Genomic DNA, 27,690 nt, shown 5'->3' on the forward strand with positions numbered 1-27,690 from the left:
ATTTGTTTACCAAGACATGTAGCAGAATACATTTTGGGAAACATTTATGAAAACTTTTTTTTTTGGATATGTTTTATAGCAGAAAGTAAAAATCATTGTTTGTTTTTTTTCAAAATTTTCAGTCTTTTTTTCATTTATATCACATAAAAAGTGGTGATCAAATTCCAGAAAATAAAGCTTTTTTTGTGTGAAAAAAAGGATATATATTTTTTGTTTGTGTACAGCATTGCACAATTACTAATTAGAGTAGCGCACTGCTAAATAGCAAAAAATGGCTTGGTTATGAAGGGGGTAAAACCTACCAAAGCTGTAGTGGTAAAATTAAAACTATTAAGGAAGAAATATGTAAACTTCCTTGGCAGCTTTTCAAAAATGCTAATTACCTGGCTCTCTATGCCTTTAATACTTTTGAGTAACTGATATATAAGCATGTATAATGTATGGTCAGCACTTCTGGTCTTTTTCCAAACTAGTGACTAAGTCACTGAAGCAGCATGACAACCAGATGGGGAAGGTAGCAATGGCAACCTAAATATTTCTCTTAGTACAGGTTACCTTTAAACAAAACCATTGATGCATACTACAAAGTGTAAATCCCAGTATTCTAAATAATAAATAAATTAACTAATTAATAAAAAGAATCATTCTTATACTGGCGCATTGCTATTATCAGGGGCAGTAACACTTGGTGTCACCCCTCCGACGATCCCCGCAGGATGGATCGGATCTGCGAATTGAGCATAATGGATCAGAGTCCGATCCATTATGCTACCCAATCCGCAGATCCGATCCATCCTGTGGGGATCGTTGGCTTGCAACCTATACAGGGTTAACTGATCCTTCAATATTCAACACCGGTCCAGCCTGCACATGCTCGAGAAGTGATGTCAGATGGAGAAGGTTCCTGCTATCGTGGCCGCATTTCCTGGTTACAGACAAGTCCCGGATCTTGCACAGCCTTACCCAGATCAGTTAACCCCATATAGGTTGCAAGCCGACGATCTTCTCAATCCGCAGATCCGATCCATCTTGTGGGGATCGTCGGCTTGCTTTAAAACTTTCCTTTTCGTGAAGCTTGTGGAGAGGGTCCGATGTCACCCCGTGCGATAGGTGTCACCCGGTGCGTGCACACCCCTGCACCTACCTAGGGAGGCCACTGGCTACTATGCTGCTTTCAGTAGAAAATATATATTACATTGATATTTCTAAAGTTCCTCAGTCATTGAGATAGACATTGTTCTGTTGGAGTGCCAAGGTTTTCTAAGAGAAACATCTTATTTTCTTGGAGAGTACAAAGAGAAGTTCTCACTTCACAATAGGAAATGATCATGTCAAGTATATTTGTATTGCAGAGCCAAGGCTGAGACTCTTTATAAGAAAGTAAAGCTCAAATGTCACAGATAATGAACTTTTCAAACAGTACAACAACTGATTTAAACAATTTATTCAAATAAAAAAATGTAAAATATATAAAAAACATTATTACTGCTGATATTTCTTAAAACATGGACTCTGGAAAGGAGTATTTATTTTGAAACCATCCCCTGAGCAATATCCCACTACAATGTGAGAAGCAACAACATAATAAAACATGTTGTTGCCCATGCATTACCACAACACACCCAGGTATGAATAAGTCCTTTTTATTTTAACCTGAGTGGCAGCTGTGAGGAACTTGTAAGTTGCCCTGAAACACGTTTTTTTTTTTGTTTTTTTAGCGTAAAACCAATAATAATGAATTTGGACTCATTTATCATTTGGTCTGGCGCCTCTTCCATTGGTCTATTTTTTGTTCTGGTAAGCTGCTGGGTACACACCGGAGGGAAGCCCTGTCTATTGTGAGCAGCTTAACCTGAGCCATTGAGCTCTCCAAATCTTGTGTTCTCTCACTGCTTTGTACGAACTCACATCAAAGTCCCAGTGCCTCTTGGATGCTTTTTTCTTCATTTGAGCCATTGTCTGATCTGGACTGTTAGTAGATAGGGCTTCCTCTAATACAGAGATACAAAACAGTGTTGTACTTTACCATTTCCATGTCCACCTCTCCATTATAGCAGTTGCCATGCTCCAAAGCACATATCAGATACTAGTGCCATTAAATGAATGAGTCCAAGAACCATGCTGCCTTAAAATCTTCTTCCCACTAAGCCAAACATTTTTCTTATGAGATGCTGCAGATGCTGTTAACTTTACCACCCCATGACCTACAGAATGTTCTCTCTTCTCCCCTAAAACATTTCAAATGGCTTGCAAGTGGGCTTTGATAGGTAAAGTAGAAAACCCGTTACTTTTTTATGAAATCCCCTTTATAATATTTTTTTTTGCCAGGACATGCAACTGTGTTTAGTGCTAATCTAAAGCATACAGTGCCTTGAAAAAGTATTTATACCCCTTGAAATTTTCCTCATTTTGTCATGTTATAAACAAAAACGTAAATGTATTTTATTGGGATTTTATGTGATAGACCAACAAGTGGCACATAATTGTGAAGTGGAAGGAAAATAATAAATGGTTTTCAACATTTTTTACAAATAAATATCTGAAAAGTGTGGCGTGCATTTCTATTCAGCCCCCCCCCCCCCCCGGAGTCAATACATTGTAGAACCACCTTTCGCTGCAATTCCAGCTGCAAGTCTTTTTGGGGATGTCTCTACCAGCTTTGCACATCTAGAGAGTGAAATTTGTGTCCCTTCTTCTTTGCAAATTAGCTCAAACTTTGTCAGATTGCATGGAGAGCATCTGTGAACAGCAATTTTCAAGTCTTGCCACAGATTCTCAATTGGATTTAGGTCTAGACTTTAACTGGGCCATTCTAACACCTGAATATGCTTTGATCTAAATCATTCCATTGTAGCTCTGGCTGTATGTTTAGGGTCTTTGTCCTGCTGGAAGGTGAACCTCCGCCCAAGTCTCAAGTCTTTTGCACACTCTAACAGGTTTTCTTCTAAGATTGCCCTGTATTTGGCTCCATCCTTCTCCCCATCAACTTTGACCAGCTTCCCTGTCCCTGCTGAAGAAGGCAGCCCCACAACATGATGCCACCACAACTATGTTTCACAGTAGAGATGGTGCGTTGAGGGTGATGCGCAGTGTTAGTTTTCCACCATACATAGCAGTTTGCTTTAAGGCCAAAAGGTTCAATTTTGGTCTCATCTGACCAGGGCACATTCTTCCACATATTGCTGTGTCCCCCACATGGCTTCTTGCAAATTGCAGTCGGGACTTCTCATAGCTTTCTTTCAACAATGTCTTTCTTCTTGCCACTCTTCCATAAAGGCCAGATTTATGGAGTGCACAACTAATAGTTATCCTGTGGACAGATTCGCCCACCTGAGCTGTGGATCTCTGCAGCTTCTTCAGAGTTACCATGGGCCTCTTGGCTGCTTCTCTGATTAATGCTCTGCTTGCCCGGCCTGTCAGTTTAGGTGGATGGCCATGTCTTGGTAGGTTTGTAGTTGTGCCATACTCTATCCATCTTTGGATGATGGATTGAACAGTGCTCCGTGAGATGTTCAAAGCTTGGGATTTTTTTTATAACTTAACCCTGCATTAAACTTCTCTAAAACTTTATCCCTGACCTGTCTGGTGTGTTTCTTGGGCTTCATGATGCTGTTTGTTCACTAATAATCGCTAACAAACCTCTGAGGGCTTGACAGAACAGCTGTATTTATATTGAGATTAAAGTACACATAAGTGGACTCTATTTACTATATTGGTGACTTCTGAAAGCAGGTGGTTCCATCCGATTTTAGTTTGTTTTAATTTATTTGTAAAAAAATTTTAAAACCATTTATCATTTTCCTTCCACTTCACAAATATGTAGCACTTTGTGTTGTTCTATCACATAAAATCTTAATATAATACATTTACGTTTTTGGTTGTAACATGACAAAATGTGGAAAATTTCAAGGGGTATGGATACTTTTTCAAGCACTGTAATTCTAAGTAAAAAGGAAAGAAATTTCCCCAGGAAAAACTGACAGATGTTTTGACCCTTTCCTTTTCCTTCCAAGGCGAAAAAATGGGGTTAAATATGCCTTCACTGGGGGCATGTGAGATCTGCTGATGGTTGAAGAAACCATTAAAATAATCTTCAAAGGAATTTTCAGTGAGTACATTGTAAAGATGTTATGATATTTTATTATTTACTTAACTTTATGCAAAAATAAAAGTAAAAAAAAATTATTTGAATTGCTTTCAACCATGTTATACATATTATATATACAATTTTTGTTCTTGGCACACTGGAGACTCCAAATAATATAGTTCTTTGTTCCATGCATTTTGTAGATGTGGCTTTAGAGAAGGAAGAGCTCTGTAGATTTCTTAATAATGTCAACTCTATTTACAAGGAGAGTCCATTGGAAATTATCTGTGTGGAATTCTTCCATCTTCTGGGTGTCATCTGTAAGTTAAAAAAAAGTAACGTTGTTGAGATAATTGAAATAATAATTTTCAATGCTTCTAGTAGTTTATGCATTTGTAAAGATGGCTATAGATATTACACATAAATTTCAATCTGACCATTGAACAATTCTTTCATTGTTTTTTTAGTACTGTGTGTTGGGGAAAAATAACTATTGGATGGAAGACTCCAAATGGTATGTTATATCATTGAGAATTACAGTATGTATATTTAGCACACATTCTCCCCCACAATGTATTTGTTTAATTCAGTGTGTAGCAATTATAGCAATAAAAAAAAAAAAATTAAATTAATATAATACCCTTTTTTTAACCTTTTTATGTTAAAATGTTTTTTTAAAGGTCATGTAACGTATAATGTTTGCAGGTAAACTTTCAAAAAATCAAGTATTTTAAACCTGGTTTGTAGAGCTTTTTTTTCTATAAATTACTTTTTATTCAGTTGCAATGTGCCTTTGAACTTGCTGGAAAATATCACTACTCCAGAAAGAGTCAATTCCTCAGCACAGGCCCCCTTCTCCTTGCATGTCATACCATTCATCTTCTGCAAGTTTCTAATCTCTGTCTATGATGCTCCAGCTCCTTCACCCCTTCCTTTATCTCCCTAAATATCATGCATTGCCCATGTTAAAGTAGAATTCCAGCTAAAATCTAAATGGTCTTAAAAATTGATTACAGTTTGGTAAAAAGGTGCCCTTTAGTTTGAATAAAGATCTCTGTATAATAGATTAAATATTTGGTGATTCTGCCAGTCAACATCCTACAGTAGGGTGACAACTGCTGCTGAATTCATTGTAGCATTGTTACCCTCAGAAGCCATACACCTTGCACTGCAGCATGCAGCACAACTATTTGGCTCCTTGTGCTGCTTCTCCCTTCCTCCAGTTTGTCTATGCTTTTCATGGACTGCAAGAGGTTGATATCAAGCCAAATCCAGGTACTTACAATGCTTGTATTTAACAATACATTAATGGATGTATTAATGATTACAGAGCTGCTTTCATTTTATATCTGCCTAGGGGTTCAGATCTAAGAATAATGATGTAATGCAAAATGGTCAGCAATATAGACTACATAGAGGTAACAGTATAACCACAAACAAGTGTAATCCTTTGTCTGTTCAGCATCAGTTTGGCAACCAACAGGTAACCAATCATATTTAAAGCGCTGAGCAAACCGTTGGCGCTATGTAAATCCTGTATAATAATAATAATAATAAAATAATAATATTTAGGAGAATGCTCCCATCAGTGGGGAGGGCCATTGCAACTGAAAAACCCAATAGGGCAACTTCTTTCATTGTTTCAATTTTAATTTGCACCAAATTTAGTAAATGTGTTTATGTTTTCCATATAATTATGAAATATTTCATAATAAGAGTCATAATTTTTCAAAATGGTGTGATTAAAGGAAATGTGTGTATATGTTCAACAAAGTCAAATAAATAAAAACTGATGTACAAAATACAATTTCCTCCTACTATGCCAGCCTATAGTAGAACTCCATGCTTGCAGTTAAATACACAGTTGAAATGTATATATGTGAAACTTATTTCAAAGGATTTTAAAATAGAACTTAGGGCAGGGGTTAAAATTTCGAGTCCAGACCTACTAGCCGGTCACAAAACTTACCCTCCACCAGTTGCCCCACCCAACCCTGCCCAGGTCCGCCCCCAACCCCGGCCTGCCCCAAACCCCACCCCTGGCCTTCACCAACCCTGCCCCCAACCACGCCCACTTAAAGCTTATGAAATTACATTTTTCTTTAGAATAAAGAGTCCAAAATATAAAACTGTACACAGTAATGTATATCCCAGCTCCCCTGTACTCCAGTATAGTGATATGACATGTATACAGTAATCATTACTGTATACATGTCATCACTATAATGGAGTACAGGGGAGCTGGGATATACATTACTCTATACATGTCATATCACTATAATGGAGTTGTATACAGTACTTACTCCTAGTCCCTCCGAGTCCCCCGCGGCGGTGGAGAGGGTGTCTCCTCTCAGCGGAGGAGAGCGGACCTCTCCTGCACCTGTCCCCTCAGTGGCGGCGGCGCAGAAGCCGGAAACAGAAGTTGTAAACTGGAACTCGGCTTCACAATGAGGCTTGGAGCGCAGGTTCAGTTGCTCCATGCTTCATCTGTGCTTGCTGCTCGCCGCTCGCCATAGAGGAGTTTCTCCTCGCATTTGGCGAGCTGGCGAGTGGCTTTTTCAAGCCCTGCTTAGGACAACTATTTTTTTTCTTCATTCATTCATTCATTCATTCATTTTTTATTCATTTTTGGAGTAAGTAAGGGTTCTGACCTTCTGTATCCCATTGGGGAGACTGCCCTTCACTTCCTGTCACCAGGGTCACCAGAACTAGTGTCCACCTTGGAAGATTTCCCCTCCATTCCAGTGAAGCTTCTTCCACAGGGAGGGGGAAGCAATCAAACTCCCAGCCTGTGAAACCCTGAACAGACCAGAGCAAACAATCTCTGCTCCCTTGACTACAAAAGGAGCGAAAAACAAAATTTGCCTAGCACCCTATACTAGGAGGGTGCTACATATGCACAAGCTGATCACGCACGTTTTCATAAGCATATGGATCTATGCACAGCCAGCAATTCTAATACCTTTACTGTTCCTCTGCAGTGTACATTCACCATCCATGCATACTTTGTGGTTCCAGTTTTGAGACACATAGAACATCCAGGAAATATTGTGTGCAAATTTATACTTGTGAGCCACTATGGTTTTAATTATTAGTTGTGGTTCGCTGACACTATTCACATCTTCATTACCATGTGTGTTTATACTTTAAGTAATCAAAAAATGTTGCTCTTCAAAAAGTATTGTATCATCAAATATATCCTCGTGATTTAAATCTACTTTTATAATATATGTGCCCTTTTTTTTACCAAATATTCAAATAAATTTATAAAAATTAATATGTGCCATGTAATTTAACTTAATTATAATAAATCTCCATTAAAATAAATCTCCAAAAGAATAAAAAATTTAAATATATGAAAATTGTGACAGTAATAATATTTCATAAATTTGTAAAAAATAATCCCATAAATCCTTAGTGTTCATAAAAATATATAAATAAAATTAGTGACAGTAATAATATTTCATAAATCTGTAAAAAATATTAGTTCCATAAATCTTTAGTGCAGTCCAAAATAATATTAATAGAATCCTGTGTGCTCTTATTTATTGTGCGCTCACCTCCATGTAAGTCTAATATATTTAGGCAAACATCACTTTGTGTTCACAAATTGGAACCTGGTGTAATCTTTGGTTACGCCTTTTTAAGATAATGGATATCTCTTGGGAGCTCCTTGATACTCCCCTCCTATTATGTGTACTGTATATATTTGCTTGGATCTCTCCCTCCTTGTGCTGCCAGCTTTCTTTGTCTCCCCGCTTCTTTCCTAGATTCTTCTCCATGTTGTTATTCAAAAAAGAGAAAGGAGATATAGTGCCTTATCCTTTTTAAAATGTGCTTTATTACATGCCCAGTATTGCACTCACATTTCTAAAAACATTTAGCGCTTTTTGTATATATAAAACACGAAATCCTTCTCTGTGTGTGTGCCGCACACAGTCTAATACTCGCCGTCCTGGGTGTGTGATGACGTCAGAGCCCCTCCCCTACGAGTTGCGCCACAGGTCCACGTGGCTTCGTCAGGGGCACATATACTATAATAAGTAGAAGATTTAAATCACGAGGATATTTTTGATGATACAATACTTTTTAGAGCGCAACATTTTTTGATTATCCAGGAAATATTGCTTTTCAGCCTTATTTATCAATAAGGTGCACTTTGGAGTGTATTAAGATTCTCCTTTAAAAAAAAAACCCTTAGTTATGAAAAGTGCATGAGTCAAATGAAGAAAAATCTGCAAAAGATCCAAACTCCATATGGGTTTTTCTTAATTCTAAGGAAGCAGCGTAGACAAAAAAATATGTATGCTTACTTTCCATAGTCGAGGCCTGCACTTCAGCACATGCATACTGTGGTATCTCCTGCACCATAGACTATGGATTCTTTTCACTTTTAGTTACTTTTTTTACAGTCACCTTTTTGATTAATGTGCACTTCATGCAAAATAGATAATGGATACCACAGCTTCAAATTCCATTTTCTCTGGGTATGTCAGCACTTAGTTTGTGAGCATTTGGACACTGGGATGTACACTTCTCAGAAAACCACATTTGTCAGCAAATTTGCTGTATGTACAGTACATCATGAGTGTTGCGCACATATTATATACTGTGAGAATAATTGTGTTGTTTGCCCTGTTCCACGTATGCATCAAAGCTAGGCAAAGTCACATATAGATTAGACAATTGGGCTCAAAATGGACACACATTTAAAAAATAAAGGGTATTAATTAGACATCAGGATTTATATGACCGTGTTATCTAACAACCAGCATGTTAGTACTAGGCACATGGGAGCGTTTATAAAGCTAAGGGAATATTCCTGTGTAAAGTAAACTCCTTATTTACCTTTAGTAAATCAACTCCATGATGTCAAAACTTTTGGGAATTAATGTCTTGCACTGACACAAAAAGTGAAGAAAAGAAAGGTTTTTATAGTGCCTAGTGTGGGTTTTCTCTAGAAACCTTGCTGTGCTTCATTTTACCTTCCTTTAGTGTTTTGTCTTGAAGAGCATTGCACCCAGGATGATCTCTAGGACTTCACCTCATCGGTGGGTTGGACCTAGGTTAGACAAAACAGGGATGAAGGGTCCTTTTGTAACTCTCCTCTTTGTGGCAAGAGGAGGTCCTCTCCCTTCTCTCGCTCTGGGAATTGAGGCTATTGAGAAGGCTGAGTGCCTTGTTTAAGGCTCCAGAGCTGGATCCTGGGTTTAGAAAGTAAAGTCATCTGTGCAGCCATGGTCTACTAACCGCTTTAGGTCACCAAATACATTTTCATGGTGGTATATTTTGGTTTAGTGCTGCCCTGTGCAAGACTAAAATCGGGTGCCCCCCTCATCTAAATTTGTCCCACCCCCTTTCTTTTGGCATGCTTTGGGCAAGTTGCTGGTCAGGGACAGGAACCTGCTTGTGAGGGACAGCACTCAGTGTAAGGAGAAATTCCATTCAAGCAGGGATAGCTCAGGGAAGGCCCCCTTATCACTGCCTCACTATCTACTGGAAAGGGACACTACCCCCGGTAACTGAAGCTGCCAGCCGGTAACGCATCTTTTTTGTTCACTGAACCATTGTATAATCATGTTAGAGACTTTCCTATCAATTGTACTAATACACCTGTACAAGATCAATACATAATATATAAGTGCACCATACACCTGCTGCCCCGCTTACATGGCCCTGGTACATAATTCTTAATAAACAAAGCCTTACTAGAACAATATAAGTGCCACAAACTAACAGGAAAATAAAAATTACCAATTAGCACAATAATGTACAAAAAATACATAATTCAGGAACCCATGCATAGCCCTTAGTATACCTTCCTTATTATTCCAAAGTTATTTGTTAACAACACCATAGAAATCCTTGATAGACTGTTTCACACATATGACTGGGAATGTATCAATTAATGCTGCATACATTCATAAATAACTGGAAAAGACGCTGCATACATTCAGAGTAATCTAATCTGATGCATAACTGAGATATTCCCATTCATGAGTATGATAAAATAGAGAGGTTGCAAAATTCCTGATGTAATCTGTGAACACAGTTCAGAATGGAAAATACCATCTTGATCTTATTAATAAATCAATATTATAAAATCAATATTGCTGTATAAGGTACACTCAAATGCGCATTTGTAACTCCTTCAGAGATCTAGGCCAGGGGTAGGCAACCTGCGGCTCTCCAGCTGTTGCAGGACTACAAGTTCCATCTTGCCTCTGCAAGTCATAGCTGTAACTGTCAGTTTTGTAATGTTGCAATGCCTCATGGGAAATGTAGTTCCACAACAGCTAGAGAGCCGCAGGTTGCCTACCCCTGGGGCTATGGAATTTTTTTGACTCTTTCAACAAGCCATAGAATCGATGACCATAACCAAGTCAAAAGGAGGCTAAATTACTTTGTCTCTTCTGTCGTAACTGATATCCAAGATGCTGTGATGGTACACATTTATGTCAAAATTTATGACAAAATTAGATTTTTTTAATTTTTTACTGGACATGTTTAATAGCAAAAAGTCAAAAATACTGTTTTTTTCTCAAAATTATTTTAATTTATATCACACAAAATAAAACCACAGAGGCGATCAAATACCACCGAAAGAAAGCTCTATTTGTGGAAAAAAAAAAACGTGGGTGCATCGTTGCATGACCGTGCAATTGTTAAAGTAACGCAGAGCTGTATCACAAAAAATGGCCTGGTCAGGAAGGGGCAGAAATCCTCTGGAGGGCAAGTGGAGATTCTAAAACAATATTTTTTAAAATGATAAACATGTTATACTTACCTTCTCTGTGCAATGGTATTGAAGAGAGAGGCCCCGAACCTCCTCTTCTGGGGTCCCCCACGACTGCTTTTCACTCCTCTTTGGTCCACTTCTTTGTATACCACTATAGGAAGCTGCTTCCCTGCTTCCTATGAAGGCACGCCTGTGGGCTCTCTTGCACAGCATTGCTCAGCCCCATCTCTGCTCCCTCCTCACAGGATTTGATTGACAGCAGCAGGTGCCAATGGCTCCCACTGCTGCCTTTATGTCCTGTGAGAGAAGAGAGAAAGGAGTGTGCCGCTGATGAAGAGTACAGTGTTGGATCCAAATAGGATAGTGGGGGGAGGGGGGCATGCAAATGGCTGGGACATTTTTTACCTTAATTCATGGAATGCATTAAAGTAAAAAATGTCTTGGCTTTACAACCACTATAAAGGAATTTTGTATTTTTAATGTTGCACTTTAAGTCATCTTAAAAGACATGTTCACTTTTGAACAGCTACCCGTGCCTTTGCTTATCGAAAGCTTGCATATTGGCTTTGAAAAAAGGCCAGGATAAAAGATTGAAGATTCAGCTCCCATAGACTTTAATGGAGTTCAGGTGCTATGCTCGGGGTTTACAAAGTTCCTGCTGGGTTTGACGAACATCCAGAAAACCGAACTATGCTTGGTTTGCTTATCTCTTTTCATGAGAGACAACTTACCACAAGTGTATAGTTAACCCTGTGAAGGGGTATATCACTTATCATTAGAGGAGCTGTCAGCTTCCACAGACAGATGGTCAAGTACACTCGTGTGCCACCGCACTGGCCAGAAGTAGAGACACAACTAGGTACCCACCCCCATGTAGTGCAGCTATATCTACAGATTACATCCTCCTGCTCTGAGGCCTGTCTTGCTGTGTCACTCGCCCCTTTCCCCCCAGATTGTCATCTCTGCTGGGAGAGGCAAGGATACAGGCCAATCCTCTACCCGATGACATGACCCAACAGGACATTTGGAAGACACAAAGGAAAACCCGAAACACATGCAGGAAGCCATTGTATGTGCCCCTGTGAGTAAGGGCTGACACTATAACATATGGGTCCTTAGGAAAACCTACAAGTGTGGATTAGGAGCTGGAGTCTGGCATGGCAGGGTCAACCCCCACATGTGATGAAAAGGAAGCAGTTCACCATGTAGGGCCCTACACATGAAAACAGTGTGCCCATGGAAGCTCCCACTGCTGCCTCCCCTTTCCTGCCCTGCTTCTTAAAACAGAAGGAATTCAACAATGGGCGGAGCCAATAAAAATTGCTTTATACACTAACTGCTGGTGTATAGAGAAAATATATCATCCTATTATAGTGCCAAAATAATCCAAAACTGTGTACAGCTGTTTCAGGCTTCTTGACCATCATCAGTGCAGCGTTTGGAAATTATGGCTTCTATGGAGTAGAGATTGGGACCCAAAGAGCAAATGCTATGCACTGATTTGATTGGACGGTTTTCTGATTCCTTAAATCCCATCTCACCATAGGTCTAATAGTTATACTTGTTTTGCTTTTCAAGCCCTGCTCTGTAGAAGCCATAGTTTTCATACACTGGACTTATGATTGCCAGAAAAAAAACCTAAACCAGCTTTATGAAGTTTGAAATAAATGTCTGTATAAATACACACATTATGAAGGTTATTTACTAAAACTTGAGAGAGTGCAAAATCTGATGCAACTCTGCATAGAATCTAATCCACTTCTAGGTTTTATTGCCAAGGTTTAATTGAACAAGCTGAAGTTCGAAGCTGATTGGCTACCATGCACAGCTGCACCAGATTCTGAGTGCTCCAGTTTTAGTAAATCTCCCTCTATATACAGTATTTGTACTATTCACCAGTGGCTGTGGATGTGCATTTGGCCATTGGTGAGTTAAGGAATGATTTGCATGGCTTTGCCTAATTGTAGGCAGGTGCAGCCTGCTTTCTCCACTGTAGGTGGCGCTCGACCAGAGTGGTACTGCAGCTGGAGAGGAAGTCAAGAGAAACTTGGTGTCTCTACGGTTTCCTCTGTCCCCTGCAGCAGTGTTCCAGTTTGCTACTCTGCATCCAGGTGATCCTGGTGGCCATCTTGGGTCAAGCAGAGACTTTTTAGGCACCTGCCCCCAGGTTTTGCCACGTATTTTGCAAAGTGGCTAGTGCATGGAAAATTACCCTGCTTGTTGGGGACAGCACTAGTGGTAGGCAAAGGTTCCAGAGGAGCAGGGAAAGCGTAGGGTCTGTCTACACTTCTGCAAGCTCCCTGTTTGGTTGGACTGGCAATGCCTCACCCCACCTCACTCCACCTACCAGGCACTGTCTTCATCTCGGGCCTACTACCGCTGACTCTCCACTGCATTGACTGTGTGTTTCCGGATGGGCAATCTCCCTACCGGGTTGTTGTGACTGTTCTTGGGCCTCAGTGTCATTACTGCTGCCTAACCACGCTGTGCCTAGATTACATACTGCCTTGAAATGTGGGATATGTGATGGAATAAGACATATGAATTCTGTTCTAAGAAGGCTGTACTGTTCTTTTCCAATTTGCTAACACTTCAAAAGTTGAATGTTGAGAGACCTGTTTTTCTTCTGTTCTTTATATCAGCTCTTCTCTGGGGGGCTGTTTGGGTTTCCCCGGGGTCTGCGAACCCAAGATGCTTTTTTGCCCTGGATCAACGTCATGTATTGCAATGTTGGGCCAGCTGTCAGTGCCACAACAATCAATGAAACTGTAGGGGAAGGAGGTCTTTGCTGAGAAGGGGGGCACATCTGATGTAAAGAGGGGGCTTCTAAATTTTATTTATCAAGGTGGTTGTGTGCATAGTCCCAGGTTCAGATTTCTCACAGGCAGTTGCGCACATGCGTGGTTTCCCCACACACCTGCAAAGACTGCGACCAGGAAAGTCGGAAAAACTCCCTGTCTTTGCATGTGCACCATAAATCACCTCAACCTGTATAAATGTGCCAACGGGATCTGCCAGGCCCCGAAGACCGGGCAGAGCCTGTGGGTACATTTGTGCAAGTGCCATAATGGTGGCGTCCAAGAGAGCTGCTCTATATCAGTCAGTGGTTGCTCGGTTGCACCCATTATGCATCTTTCCTTCTGTTATGCAATAATCTCTTTACTATCTAACACAAACATGTGGAGACGGGTAATTACCTCTCAAATATCAATGCAATCATGTCTTCAAATGCTATGAAAATTCTACAGGTCTGATGATATACATATTTGATAGCCTAGCTACACAGATGACAGATAAAATAATATTAACAGCATTTTTCAACAAAAGCATTGAGCATATAGAAAACAACTAAAAATATCAATATCTCTGGCAGAAAATAGTGGCGACATGTAATCCTAGTTTTACTATTTTTTTACATTATATTTATCAGAATAGGAAAAGAAAAGGGGGATTTAATAATGCCCCCCCTTTTCTTATGGGACTGTGGCAGGGGAAATAAAGTTTCAGGTCCCCCAACTGTATTTATACAGTGGGGGAACGTTCTAGAAGGTCAGTAGAGTTTTTAGTTCCCCCATTGGTGTGAAGAGGAGAAAAAAGTTTCAAGCTCCCCCCCCCCCCATGGTATACTAATACAATGGGGAAGATTCTAGAAAATAGGAGTTTTTAGCCCCCCATTACACCTGGACAGTTTTAAGCCCCCCCCCATGGTATACTAATATAATGGGGAAGCTTCTAGAAAATTGGAGTTTTTAGCCCCCAACTACACCTGGACAGTCCTTGAAGAAAAAGTGACCAACTGGGAGAAGATTGGAGAGAGGAGAGGGCTGTAAAAAGGGGGTTAGTTAACGGAAAAAACAGAAACCTGGGAGCCATCTCTGTGGTGCTCCCCTCCCACCCGTCCCTTTTTGTTACAGCCAATATTATTGGTGAGTCTCATCTTCAATGATAGCAGATTAAGTAAGTATGTTAAAGTGAGACAAGCTGGATGGTTAATTAAGTATGGTGGATAAGTGTTGTGTTAATAGGTACAGCTTGAGCCGTAGTGACTAAGCTGGTGCTGATTAATATTAATTTAAGATAAAATATTTTTGAATTATTAGTAAGCTAATATGTAAAAATAAAGAGTTATTATATAACATGATATTTACATTTACACCAATAATAAAATGGCCACGGCCTAGTTAGTACCAAAGAATAAGGGCTCATGTACTCGGGACATTTGGAAAACACTTCTGAATGATGGAAATTGACTGCTGGAAAAGGTAGGTTAAAAAATGTCTGTTTACCCACGTTTGCATTCCGCGTTTATGCGCGTTTGTGTTTAGAACTGGTTTTTAAAGATAACATCAAGAGACTTTCCAAAATGCCCAGAATGCACTGAAGAACAGTAAAAAATTAATTATTTCAAACATTTTGAGAGAAATAGAGAGAGCAGAAGCAGAGAAAGCAGTATGTGTTGTGATTACCTATCTTTTCTGGTTGTATTCACTATGGATCCCATCATGAACATAATGCGGCACATTCTACCATTTTTTCCTTCACGATAAACCTGGAACTGACTGCACTGGTGTGCTAGGTCCATTTGAATCCATGGAAAATGCTTTGCATGCATTTCTGATGATGACAAAAGGCTCTGGACAGCATTTGGATATGGAACAGTTAAAAACGCTTCTAAACGCAAACACTTATAAACGCAGTTAGCCGCATTTACAAGCGTTTGGCATATGAAAAGCTGATAAAATCTACTCCTGTTTGGTACGTTCAAAAAAACGACTGTAAACTCAACTGCCTGTAAATGACTGTAAACGACTATTTGTACATGGATACATAGGAAAACATTAGGGAGAGTTCAGGGGCTGCTGAAAAAAATGCAGAAAAGCTCCTGAATGTCAGTTTATCAGCTGCAGTGTACATGAGCCCTAAGAGTTGTGGTCTTTTATTGTTAGAAAATAAATAATACTGCCTACAGTCCCATAATATTTGTGATTTAGATTCTCTGGGTATTGTGCTAATTTACTGTAATACACTCTTTGAAACCCATTCAGCTCTTTAAAGTGAAACTTAATTGGTGAAAATAATCGCTTCCAGGTAAATTGGGAAAGACCTTTCTAATTAATGTCCTGCTGCTTTTCACGATGGGATATAAATACGATGTACTGCCTTGGCTATAATTACCTCATTTATCCTGTTTAGATACAGAACATTCTATGCAAGCCTTATAGTAGAGATACAACTCATAATACAATAAACCTAAAGAAAGCAGTTATATTCAATGCAACACACTGCCTATAATTTGACTTCAGGCCCTGTGCAGATGTCTGAGAGCAGCAGTGAGCTGATTAGGAGGGAGAGACTGTAGGAAATGTAATTACAAACTGACAATTGTTGCCATGGCTACTATAAAGTTTTTTTTCAGCAGTCATTCAAAATTGTGGCTGGTTGGAGAGTACAATATTAAAGCAATTCTGAAAAGCTTTGGGTAGCAACACTAATATAGTTAGGCAATCTTTATTGCAAATTGTTTTTCTCTTGCAATATGTATATAATAACAATTAATAATGGTGACCTTTTTAGCGCAGGCTTCTGGGTTGTCACCCTGTCCCTGTTTTCACTGAGTCACTGGCATGAAACAAATTTTCAGAATTGGAATTAGGGCTCTTCAGACTTAAGTGACTGAATGCTTATTCCAGGAAATGTGATCACTAGGTAGTAGAATTCCAGCTAAAACCTAAATAGTTTTAAAAAAGAGATGCCCGTAGCGAAAAGGAAGAAAAAAGAAAAATAGCGCAGGGCAGACATGACTAGGTTAAGAGGGGGGTAGGAAAGACAGGAAAGGGTTAAGGAAAAAAAGGTGGGAGTTAGAATACGGGCAAGTTACCTGATTGGTGCCAGGTGTGCAGGGTGGGGTCTTCGACACCTTTGGGTGTAGCTGGGGGGGTTGTCCAGATCAGTGCAGGAGGAGACAGCGGTGGAGCAAGCTTCCCTCCCGCCCTCCCTTAGGGTTTGTGTGGGTGTTTTTTCGATTCCCGTTTTTTTGTTTTGGTTCCAGGGGCGGTTGTTGGTCTTTGGGGGCGGCACATACTTTTCAGCTAAAGCTGATGGTTGGGACCCATCGGTGGTATGGTGTGCCCGAGTGCATTCCCGTTAACCGAGGTTTAACTGGAAGGTGGAGGTTCTGCACTGCGGATGGTGTATTTTGCCTCCGAACCGGTGCGTTGTGGCAGGAGGCCTAGTTATAATATAGGTTATAATATAGGTTCCGCAGGGTGATATCGGTTTTTGTTTGGTGCCTTCGAAGACAAACAACTTCTCCTGTATGTTTCTATTTTAAGGAATGTTTTTTGTGTATTGAAGTTGAATTGTTAATAAAAGGCCGTGCTGGCCAATTTACTCCAACAGTGTTATATTTTTCCTTTATTGATATGTTAAGGGGGGTATGTGAGAGAGACGGTGGTGTAGGGGGTCTTAACTAGCATATCTCTTATGCACTAGTCATGCTTGTTTCCCCCTCCTAACGCCTATGCTGAATAATATGTGCAAAAAAGATTTATATACTTACCTATTTTCATCCGGCAATGGTCCAGTTATGTGATCCAGTGCCAGTCAGCGGCTGCTGCAGGGAAATGGAGAGAGTGCCTGACAATAGCTGGGAAATCCAGGAGTGGTGCCATCATACATAGGGTTCCATGGCGTGCACCATCCCTGCTGGCTGGCACAGGGGAGCCAGATCACATGACCGGACTTTACACAGGTTAGTTAACATAAGTTGTAGGAGGGGGTGGGAGCTGCAATTCTATGTTGGAACATACCCCTAACTATTATTATTATTTTATAATTCCTATCCCAAAGTTTTAAAGAAAATTGTACTTTCCAAATGAAACATAACAGAAATATAGTGGCCAGGGGAGAAAGCTGAAATATAAATGTTTTAACTTATCTCTTTTAAAAAGTGAGATGTGACCAAAAATATAAATGCATTTCTTGTGAGGTCTCATTTACTAAATGAGTTTTCTCTAAAAATATACGTAGTTGTAACTTGACATGAGTTATAACTTTTATGTCTGCTGTTTATTTAGATTTTGGAGGCCTAAGGTGTAGTCCTGACTCATCAAAAAAAAACAAAAAAACGTTTTAATGACATTTCATACCGAGTACACACACCCTGTACCACCTTCCCAATGCACATGGAATATTTTTTCCATTTTGTTTAGTAGAATTAAGGTGATTGGACTACCTAAAAGGGATTAAAGGGATTATATCGGTTTTATTTCAATTCTAATTAGCTTTTCTTATGTTTATTATTTTAAATCAATACTGATTTAACCATTGATATAAAACTGTTTTTTTTTACAAACAGGTGTTTGCAGGGCTTTTCCCTCAGAGAATAGGAGCAAGAACTCCCTTTTTCTGAGTCACTTTTTGTTTCCGCCCCTACCTACCTCTGAACACCATCCCTTACCCACCTCCCAGTACTGCCCCTTTCAGAGAATACAGTGCCAAGTAACATTTTGTGGTACTAAGTATTTTGTATGGAATTTGATAATGATATCAAGAAAAACAGTAAAATAGATCTCCTGCAGCCAGCAGCAGATCCTCCCCAGCAACAAGAGATCCCCAGCAACAATGGATTCCAGAAACAATAGACCCCCAGGAGCAACAACAGATTTCCCAGCAGCCAGCAACAATAGACTCCCCAGCAGCCAGCAACAATAGACCCCTCCCCTCAACAGAAGATCCCTTCCAGCAACAACTGACCGCCAGGCAACAATAGACCTCCCCAGCAACAATAGACTGCTATGCAAAAATAGATCCCCTCCAGCAATAATAGATACCCTAGCATCCTGCATCAATAGACCCTCCAGCACACCCAAGCACCCCTACATACATTCAGTGCTGGAGGTGTTGAAACTGTGTTCCTGCTGAAAAAAAACCCTGCATCTAGTACATTTTGCACCTTTGACACTGATGTTACAGAGCATTATGTGTCTAAAGAGACTGTGTAGCATCTGATTGCTTTCAGACAGGCTTTGTCTAAATTAATCTCCTTATGGCCCCATCTAAAAAGAGCAGGCATAAAGTTGGTGTGTGTTCCCATAAAACAAAAATTGACAAGTAAAAACGTGTTGCGCTGCTCAAAAAATCATATAAATATCATAACAGTGTGTAACAAACAATAAATAATGAAAACAGTTCCAACGTGAATAAGTCCACACAGAAGACAAAGGACAAAAACTCTTCAGAAGATCCAGATGGAGAAAAGCATCTTCCTACTGGTGACTGCACCCACAATCCCAGTACTGTAAATCCTCAAATGAAGTGCATCACCTTCGGGGGGGGGGGTAACGAATTGCTTTCCCCTCTGTGGGTAATCCTCCCCTTATATGTCATCGCTGATCCTCCAGAAGCACCTGTTATCAATATAGCTGGCTCTGTGGGTGGAACTCAACAACCATAAAGATGACCATAGTGCAGCATGCTTCTTAAAACTACATAAAGTTTATTAAAAATATATGCACTCACATTGTAACCATGATAAGCGCAGTGTCCTACTAGACTGAATGGCATTTCGGCTCTGGCGTCACCTGGCTCCTCCCCACGCGTATCGTCATGCACCATGTGACTTCATCACCCATGGTTTTTGAGCAACGCAACACTTTTTCACTTGTCAGTTTTTGTTGTATGGGAACACACATAACACGTGTTTGCAGCAGCTGGTTACATTTTGTGTTTTGTTCTAAGTTTATTTTTTGTTCTTTACCTACATTTGGCAGCGCACAATTTTTCATATATTGTTTTTTATAAAGTTTGGGTAGCTGCATCATTTCTTTGACTTTTTCAGTCATGTGTGTAAATCTGAGCTTGAGTCATTGAGCTCTGTAGACAACAGTCTTTCTCAATAAAGCAGTTAAAGCTGGGATACTGGAATAGCGTGTATTACTTATCCTAATCCCTTGATACAGCAAGCTCCAGTGCTGTTCTCTTCTACCCAAAGCTCAGATCTGTGGGTGGGCTGTGGGTCCCCTGCATTATCAAATACAATGCAGGGCTATTAATTGTGGAGGCGACCATGCGGCTGCAGCTTAGAGCACCTTAAGGAGGTGGCAGCGCTGAATTGGTTGCATTAATTGAGGGAGCCTGCAGGAGCCAGGAAGTAGCTAAGTATTTTCTATTTCTGCACCCTGCTGAATATAATAAATATAATGAATGAACATCTAACCTTTGCAGTGTGTGTGTGTGTGTGAATATGCTGTTGGAGTTCACACTATGCAGTGACCAGGACTGTGATTATCTCCTCTGTACAGCTCAGGGCTCTGTGAAATCAGGGACATCTCTGAGGCTAGGTTCACACCTAAGTAGGTTGCGTTTGAGCCCTTTCTGCATTGCGTTTTGCATTTTTGCACTTGCGTTTTTGCCACATTTTTGATGTGTTTTGCGTTTCTTTTTTCAGTTTTTTTCTTGTTGCAAGACAGATTTAAAACACAGAAAAAATGCTGCAAAAACGCAATACATGCTTTTCTGCAACATTTCCATTGAAGTCTATAGAACCAAAAACGCAATGTTTTGCATTCAAAAAAGTCCCTGACCCATTCCAAAAAATGCACCAGGTGAAAACAAACAGGTGTGAACATGTCCCATAGGAAATCATGTTAAATGGACTGTACTGCGTTTCTGCAAAACGCTGCAGAAAACGGTTTTGTTTGAACCTAGGGTTAGTATTGTTTGTCTGTCAAGGGTGACAGACATTAAATGGCAGGAAGCCTGAAGGTCTATTTTTCAGAACTGTCCATCTGAGCTCCATATGTGGCTGGAAAGGTAAATTGTTACTCAAAATGAATTCCTATTCAAGGAAGGAGGTTGCTCAAGATTCCTGGAGCTCTAGAAGACAGTATAAATTTCTGCAGTGTCAGTGCAAAACCAGGCAAGTTACTGTACATAAGGGCCAACAAGGCAGCGCTGGACAGAGCATTAGAGAAATGTCAGGTAAGCAGCACTGCTGTATGTGTCAAGACTGAGACTGTATATGATCCAGAGTAGCAACCAATTTCTAGCATCCCCATTCTTCCCCACTGGTGATACATTGTTACAATGCTTAAAGTGGACCCCCTTGCCACTTGTAAGAAACTGCAAACTATGAAATTAATATAGTAACCACATGAATATTCCTCCATTTCCTCTGTATAGAAAAAAAAAACCCTACAATTTCCTGAGATCTTGAGATATTTCTTGAGATTTTGGGAATAGTACATTCATTTTTTTATTCATTTTTTAATTTTCTTCAATTCTTTTAAACTTTGAGACCTGCCAGGAAGGCACTGGTTATGCAGCCTTCCATGAGGCAGCTGGGGAGCAATGGTCACATCACTGGTGCCTTGGGAGAGGTAAATATAAAAAAGAAATTATTGCTGAACACGCAGGGCTGCATGTAAATATGTTTTTAATGTTTTGGGGGAAAAATAGGCTTCAAATAACTTTTAGAGTTGTATAGAAGTAGTACAGAAGTGATGCATGTTGACATCTTTATGTAAAGTATGACTAAAAAATGCCCTCTGGCTCAAGTGCCAAAAATTCCCGATAAGATCACATACTTTACAGATGGGTTTAAGAAAGGTTTTAGGCTGTTTGACCTGATTAAAGCAGCTGTAGCTTTGTGTGTCAAATTTTCTTCTGGATGATGATGTGGAACAACCATAGAGAGTAATGGAAATCCTGTCTGAACCTCAGACAATGCATCATTATGTATTATCATTCTATGCACGAAGGTAAAAAAAACCTTCTGTGTGCAGCAGCCATTCTAGCCCCCCTAAAATGTACCTGAGCCCCATCTCAATCCTGCATTGTGCAGGAGAGCCTCGGCTCCGTAGAGTCACTTCCTCCTCATTGACTGACACAACGGCGGTAGCTATTGGCTCTTGCTACTGTCAGTCACAGCCAATAAGGAGAGAGCAGGGGTCAGGCCAAGCAGTGCTCCATGTGTGAATGGACACACAGAGCACCAGCTTGGGTGCGAGCTTTCTCAGGTGCCCCCATAGCAAGATGCTTGCTATGGGGCCACTAGGCAGGAGAGAGGGGCCAGGAGTACCAGTGGGGGGCCCAAGAAGAGGAAAATTGGGTCTTCTCTTGCAAAACCATTACACATATCAGGTAAGTGTGACATGTCTGTTATTGCAAAAAAAACCCTGCCTGTAATATCACTTTGAGCTGTGCGTAGGTCATGTAGCTGATCCTTTATCCAAAGAACAAAGGTATAGCACTCAGGCAAACAATCCAGATCAATCCACAAAAGGTGCAGGCTCTGGCTCGCCAACACAAACTATGCAATAGGAAGAAGGGTCAGCCATACACCAGAGGATAGATGAATATAGTGTATATATATTGATCCATAGGACACACAAAACACCAAGACATGAATACAGGACCTGTTAACGCGTTTCACACGATCTCATGCTTAATCATAAACGCTGATTGAGCATGAGATCATGTGAAACGCGTTAACAGGTCCTGTATTCATGTCCTGGTGTTTTGTGTGTCCTATGGATCAATAAATACACAGTATATTCATCTATCCTCCCGTGTACAGCTGACCCTTCTTCCTAGCTGATCCTTTAACTCAGGTATGTGAAGTCCAAGGATTAGCCACAAAGGTAGTCACATCTTTATCTTTTGCCAAACTTTGACATCTATAAATAGCAATTATAAATCATTTAAAGATGATCAGGTAATTATACATTTCCTTCTCTGTTCCCTACTCCTTCAGTTGAAATGCTCCGCTCATCAGCCACTTTGTTGGCTCATATTTATTGCCCATCACCTTATTTAGCTGAAATTCACTGCCCGCCGTCACACTGCTCCCTGCTTGCCCAGTCATCTTTGCACAAATGAGAAGGCAAACACATCTTCACAAAGCCTTGGTCTTTGCATGCATGGGCCTGCTCTAACCAGCATAACTGTGAGCTAGGGCTTCATTGGTAATCATACCTGCTCACCACCTGTCAGAGCCTGAAGCCACAGCTGAGTATCTTGCCTGCACCGTCACCTGTCACTGTCAGCTGTAGCCTTCTGCCTGCTCACAACCACCTTCATTTCACATGCACAAGCACCTTCCTTACAGCTTGTTAATGGTCTTCACTTTGTGGTCAAAGAGGGCAGCAGGGAAACCTTCAGCAGGCTGCAGGGATGGTGTTCTTGGGCCAAATGTTTGGCATGACCATCTTAAAGTGTAACTTTACCCTGAATTTAAAAAAAAAGCAAAAAAACTTAAACAGGAAGAATTGTTATTGCTGAAGAGATGTAATACGTCTCTTCTGCAATGAAATCTTCTTAGTTTCCTCCTGCAAATGCTTTGGAAGGTATATCTTGGTGTCCTTCAGTAACAGATTCTTGCTTCAGCAGTCTGATTTATTTAACATTTGTCCTTCTCTTTTGTTCCTAATTTTGAAAAAGAGTCAAAACAAAACTTGCATAAGAAATGTAGAGAAAACTGTGCCTTAATGGATTTCCTCTCATAGATAGTGATATCGGGACCTCCCTGTGATACTGATAAAACCATTGACCCACCATCATTTTCTTTTTATAGCTGTTGCGTTGTCTAATTTTGCCACAAAAAAAAAATCAGCTGGTAATGGCTCTCTGGATTGCTTGTGTCAATTAGCTGAGGAAGGGAGATGACCCAAAAGGGACTGCTGTTTAGTTGTCTTTGGAACCCGAGAACCAGGTTCATTATTTAATTCCTATGCTAGGTAAACCAGGAAAACACAAATAAATAAATAATGATAAAACATATACAAACAAGTAAATAAAAAGTATGCCAACTGAGTAACTTTCAAACTGAATCTTCAGTTTTACACAATAGAAAATGTGAACCAAACTTAAAATTATCTTCGCATTTGAACCAATCACAGAAGCCCTGTGTAATTTTAGAAATACATCTTTTCAGTGGTATAGAGTACAGCACTGTGATTTTTTTACTGCTATGTAGAAGTATTCCACAGTCACTGCACCCATCCTGATGTCTAGTCTACCAAAAACCTAAACACTAGGTGGGCACAGACACCACTTTATTCTGGGGTAGTACTGGTATAGATTACAAGTTAATTTTTATATTAGCAGCCCTCAAATAGTCAACATTGTTGATGTATTTCCTTCAAACATCTAAATTGGGCTGCTATAAAAACATTTGTGTTGACTGGAGTTTGCATTAGAGAACGTCAGTCAATTTAATACATCGCAAAAAAAAACTGAAAATCTAACAGTACACAAGATTATAGGATGTGATAGATAGTTGCACTTGTTTTGTAGATAACATTGTGATGACAGCAGAAACCAGAATGGTGCGAAAGAAGTGTGGATTAGATGGATTAAGAAGATGCATTCAAGGGCTTGGAAGGTTGAGGAATACAGAATGGTGCTCCAAAGAAACAGAAAAAGCATCTAGAGACCAAAGATTCATATGTAATGATGTAAGGAGGTGCTAGATTAAGGGAAATTTCTGCATTAGAGTGATTATTTGAACTTGGATTTAAAATAATTTAAAATGTATGTAAATTAAAGCTTTTTTCAGTTTTAGGAGAGAGCAAGGAAGGAATAAAACCCCTATCAGTTTTTTTTGCATGTCTCTTTTTAGGGAATTACATAGTTACATAGTTACATAGTTAGTCTGGCTGAAAAAAGACAAAAGTCCATCCATTTCAACCATAGAAAAAAAAAATTTATGATCCTATACCCACAGTTGATCCAGAGGAAGGCAAAAAACCCAGCAAAGCATGATCCAATTTGCTCCTGCAGGGGAAAAAATTCCTTCCTGATCCCCCGAGAGGCAATCAGATATTCCCTGGATCAACTTTACCTATAAATGTTAGTATCCAGTTATATTCTGTGTATCTAAGAAAGAATCCAGAAACAATATTTCCTTTAAATCCTGTTCCAGAGACAAATGACATCACGGACATCTCCCAAGTGTACAGTTGTCAGGTGTTCCCATCTGACAATTTGCTCTCTGTGCCTGTACTAGACACAAGTAAAACTTTGGATTTTTAATCATTTTCTGTCTGTATGATAATGGTCATCAGAACAAATCTAGAAGATGAATATACCTGATGGAAAGAGAGACAGTAATATAAACTTGACAGGGGTTCTAATCCTCCCCTCTCTAAATGAAAACAAAAGTTTTGTTACATAATTACATTGTGTGGTTGAAAAAAGACACCATCTAGTTCAACCAATAAAATGGATCAAATATACAATCCTTCTATACACAATTCTATACCCACAATCCCTATTGTCTATACATACATTTTAAAACTGACCTCCACAAAAGATTTATTATGTGTTGTTCATTTAATCTGGAACACCCTTCGCTGTTACATTAGACTCTCCACCAACATTTTACCATATATATTCTAATCATTTATGAGTTCTCACATGCCTATAACCTTCTCTAAATGTAAACACACATGTGTATGTCTAATATACAACTCCATCAAATGTTCTCTCCTCTATCACTTCTGTATGCCATAGCATACACTAAAATCTTGTAAATAGGTCCCCTTTGATTTACCCCTTCAAGTTATGTGTTGTATGTTGCTTTGTGTTTGTAATGACTGTATTGTTATCTGTTCTCCTGCTAAATATGATCGCCACTTAAGAACTGAAAACAAATAATAGTAATGCTACTCATTGCTATTATTAGTTTTCAGTTCTTAAGTGGCGATCAAGTTCATCAGTCGTAATACTCATTAGAACATGTTCTTCAGACATAAGCAATAACAATAGTGACACTTTTACACACACTCAATTCTAAAAAAAGATAAATGTGGTGACTTCAGATTACCTGTAGATTATAGGAAAATCTCAATAATATAGGAGCAGAATGTCTGGAAAAACCAGCTGCAATGGTCTTTTGCAATCTTCACAGCTTTTGGGTTTGGTTCTTCTTCCAGTTGTTTGGCCTTTGGAGGATCTGGTTTCTTGGTAGCTGGTCTTTTGGTGGTGGGTTTCTTTGTTGGTGGGGGTTTCTTTTCTGCTTTGTCAGCTTGTTGATTGGTACTGGGGTCAACTTGCCTGAATTGAGAAGCAGTAGGTGCCCTTGGACACATGCTGTGCTTAAACACTTGAGGTTCACATGGATTTCCAGTCTTCTTAAGATCCTGGCTGAGCTGTTCCCAGAATCTTCGTGGATTTTGGTTGTATGCCCGGCAGTTAGATGGTTTACTGGCAAACTCACACAAATAGCTTTTCCCTTGATTTTTACATTCAATTCTTACTCTCATTTCAGTGGTGCCACTGGTGCTCATAATACATGCATCTCTGTTTTTGGTCTGAAATGGAATCTTTACCTCAGTGCCAGGTTTCTGTGCCAAGGTTCCAACCCAAAGAACTGCCATGGTTATAATGACTGTGCCAGACCTCATGGCCATTAATTTGGATGTAGTTCTCTTGCCTCTCCTTTCTTATAAGTAAACTGGTGCTAAGATTGAGAAGCTGTGCTTCGTGGGAGAGATAGATGTACACTGATAGCTGTGATAAAAAAAGTCTTATGTTTTCAAGGAAAAAAAATGAGAGAAGCTTGTCCACAGAAAGAATGTGCCTGTAATGTGTAGCTTAAAGCACTATTTAATGACCCAATGTGATCTCACAGAATAGTAACAAGACACATCTTGTCAAAATCTGTAAATAGTCAAGCAGATGACAGCATAGATTGAAAAGGTATGGGTCTGCGTTCTCTATTTTAGATTACTTTGATCAAATTTATTAGAATCTCTTTATGGTTCTAACTACATAGCAAATCAGTGATTTTAATAAAGTAATAAAAAGATATGTGATACTCTTAGCAATATGTTAAGAATACATTGTTGATAATCAAAATCAGTCCTTATGGGCTGATATGGTTCAGTATGTAAAGGACAACTCAAACCAAATGGATTTCTAGTTTTTAGGCAGAGTAAGATACAACTATATCACTTATCTGGTATTATTTTTGTCTTTTGACAGAGATCTTTCTCATAGCAATGCTACAACATGAAGACCTTCTCTATATATACTGAATATACACTCATCGGCCACTTTTCTATTTATATCTGTTCAATTGCTTGGTAACACAAATTGCTAATCAGCTAATCACATGGCAGTAACTTAATGCATTTAGGCATCTTGACCTGGTGAAGACGACTTGAAGTTCACAACGAACATCAGAATAGGGAAGAAAGAGGATTTAAGTGACTTTCAATGTGGTATGGTTGTTAGTGCCAGACGGGCTGGTCTGAGTATTTCAAAAACTGCTGATATACTGGGATTTTCACGTACAACCATTTCCAGGGAAACCGAAACCCACCAGACCAGGCAACATTTTTCCTATCTTCTATTGTACGATTTTGGTGAGCCTGTGCGAATTGTAGCCTCCGTTTCCTGTTCTTAGCTTACAAGAGTGGCACCCAGGGTGGTCTTCTGCTGCTGTAGCCTATTTGCTTCAAGGCTCGACGGTCTGTGTATTAAGAGATGATATTCTGCATACCTTGGTTGTAACAAGTGGTTATTTGAGTTACTGTTGCCTTCCTATCATCTTGAACCAGTCTGCCCATTCTCCTCTGACATCAACAAGGCATATTCGTCCATACAACTGCCTCTCACTGAAAATTTCCTCTTGTTCAGACCATTCTCTGTAAACCCTATAGATGGCTGTGTGTGAAAATCCCAGTAGATCAGCAGTTTTTTTAAAAATACTCAGACCAGCCCGTCTGGCACCAACAACCATGCCACATTCAAAGTCACTTAAATCCCCTTACTTCTCCATTCTTATGCATGATTTGAACTTCAAGTCATCTTCACCATGTCTAGATGCCTAAATGTATTGAGTTGCTGCCATGTGATT

At 39.7% G+C, this 27,690-nt stretch overlaps 1 protein-coding gene across 1 annotated transcript; it reads right to left on the reverse strand.

Annotated features, from left to right (window-relative positions):
- Positions 1–1,429: 1,429 nt before the first annotated feature.
- FGFBP2 (fibroblast growth factor binding protein 2) lies at positions 1,430–26,362 on the reverse strand. Its single transcript, XM_089677443.1, has 2 exons — positions 25,654–26,362; positions 1,430–4,405 (listed from the first exon to the last, which is right to left on the reverse strand). Exon 1 carries the CDS (start codon positions 26,237–26,239, stop codon positions 25,661–25,663), a length of 579 nt encoding a protein of 192 aa, XP_089533569.1. The 5' UTR covers positions 26,240–26,362; the 3' UTR covers positions 1,430–4,405; positions 25,654–25,660.
- Between the last annotated feature and the right edge of the window lie 1,328 nt (positions 26,363–27,690).

The sequence above is a fragment of the Staurois parvus genome, unplaced genomic scaffold (assembly GCF_062004578.1).
Source record: "Staurois parvus isolate SC_StPar_1 unplaced genomic scaffold, SC_StPar_1.0 ptg000186l, whole genome shotgun sequence".
NCBI lineage: Eukaryota > Metazoa > Chordata > Amphibia > Anura > Ranidae > Staurois > Staurois parvus.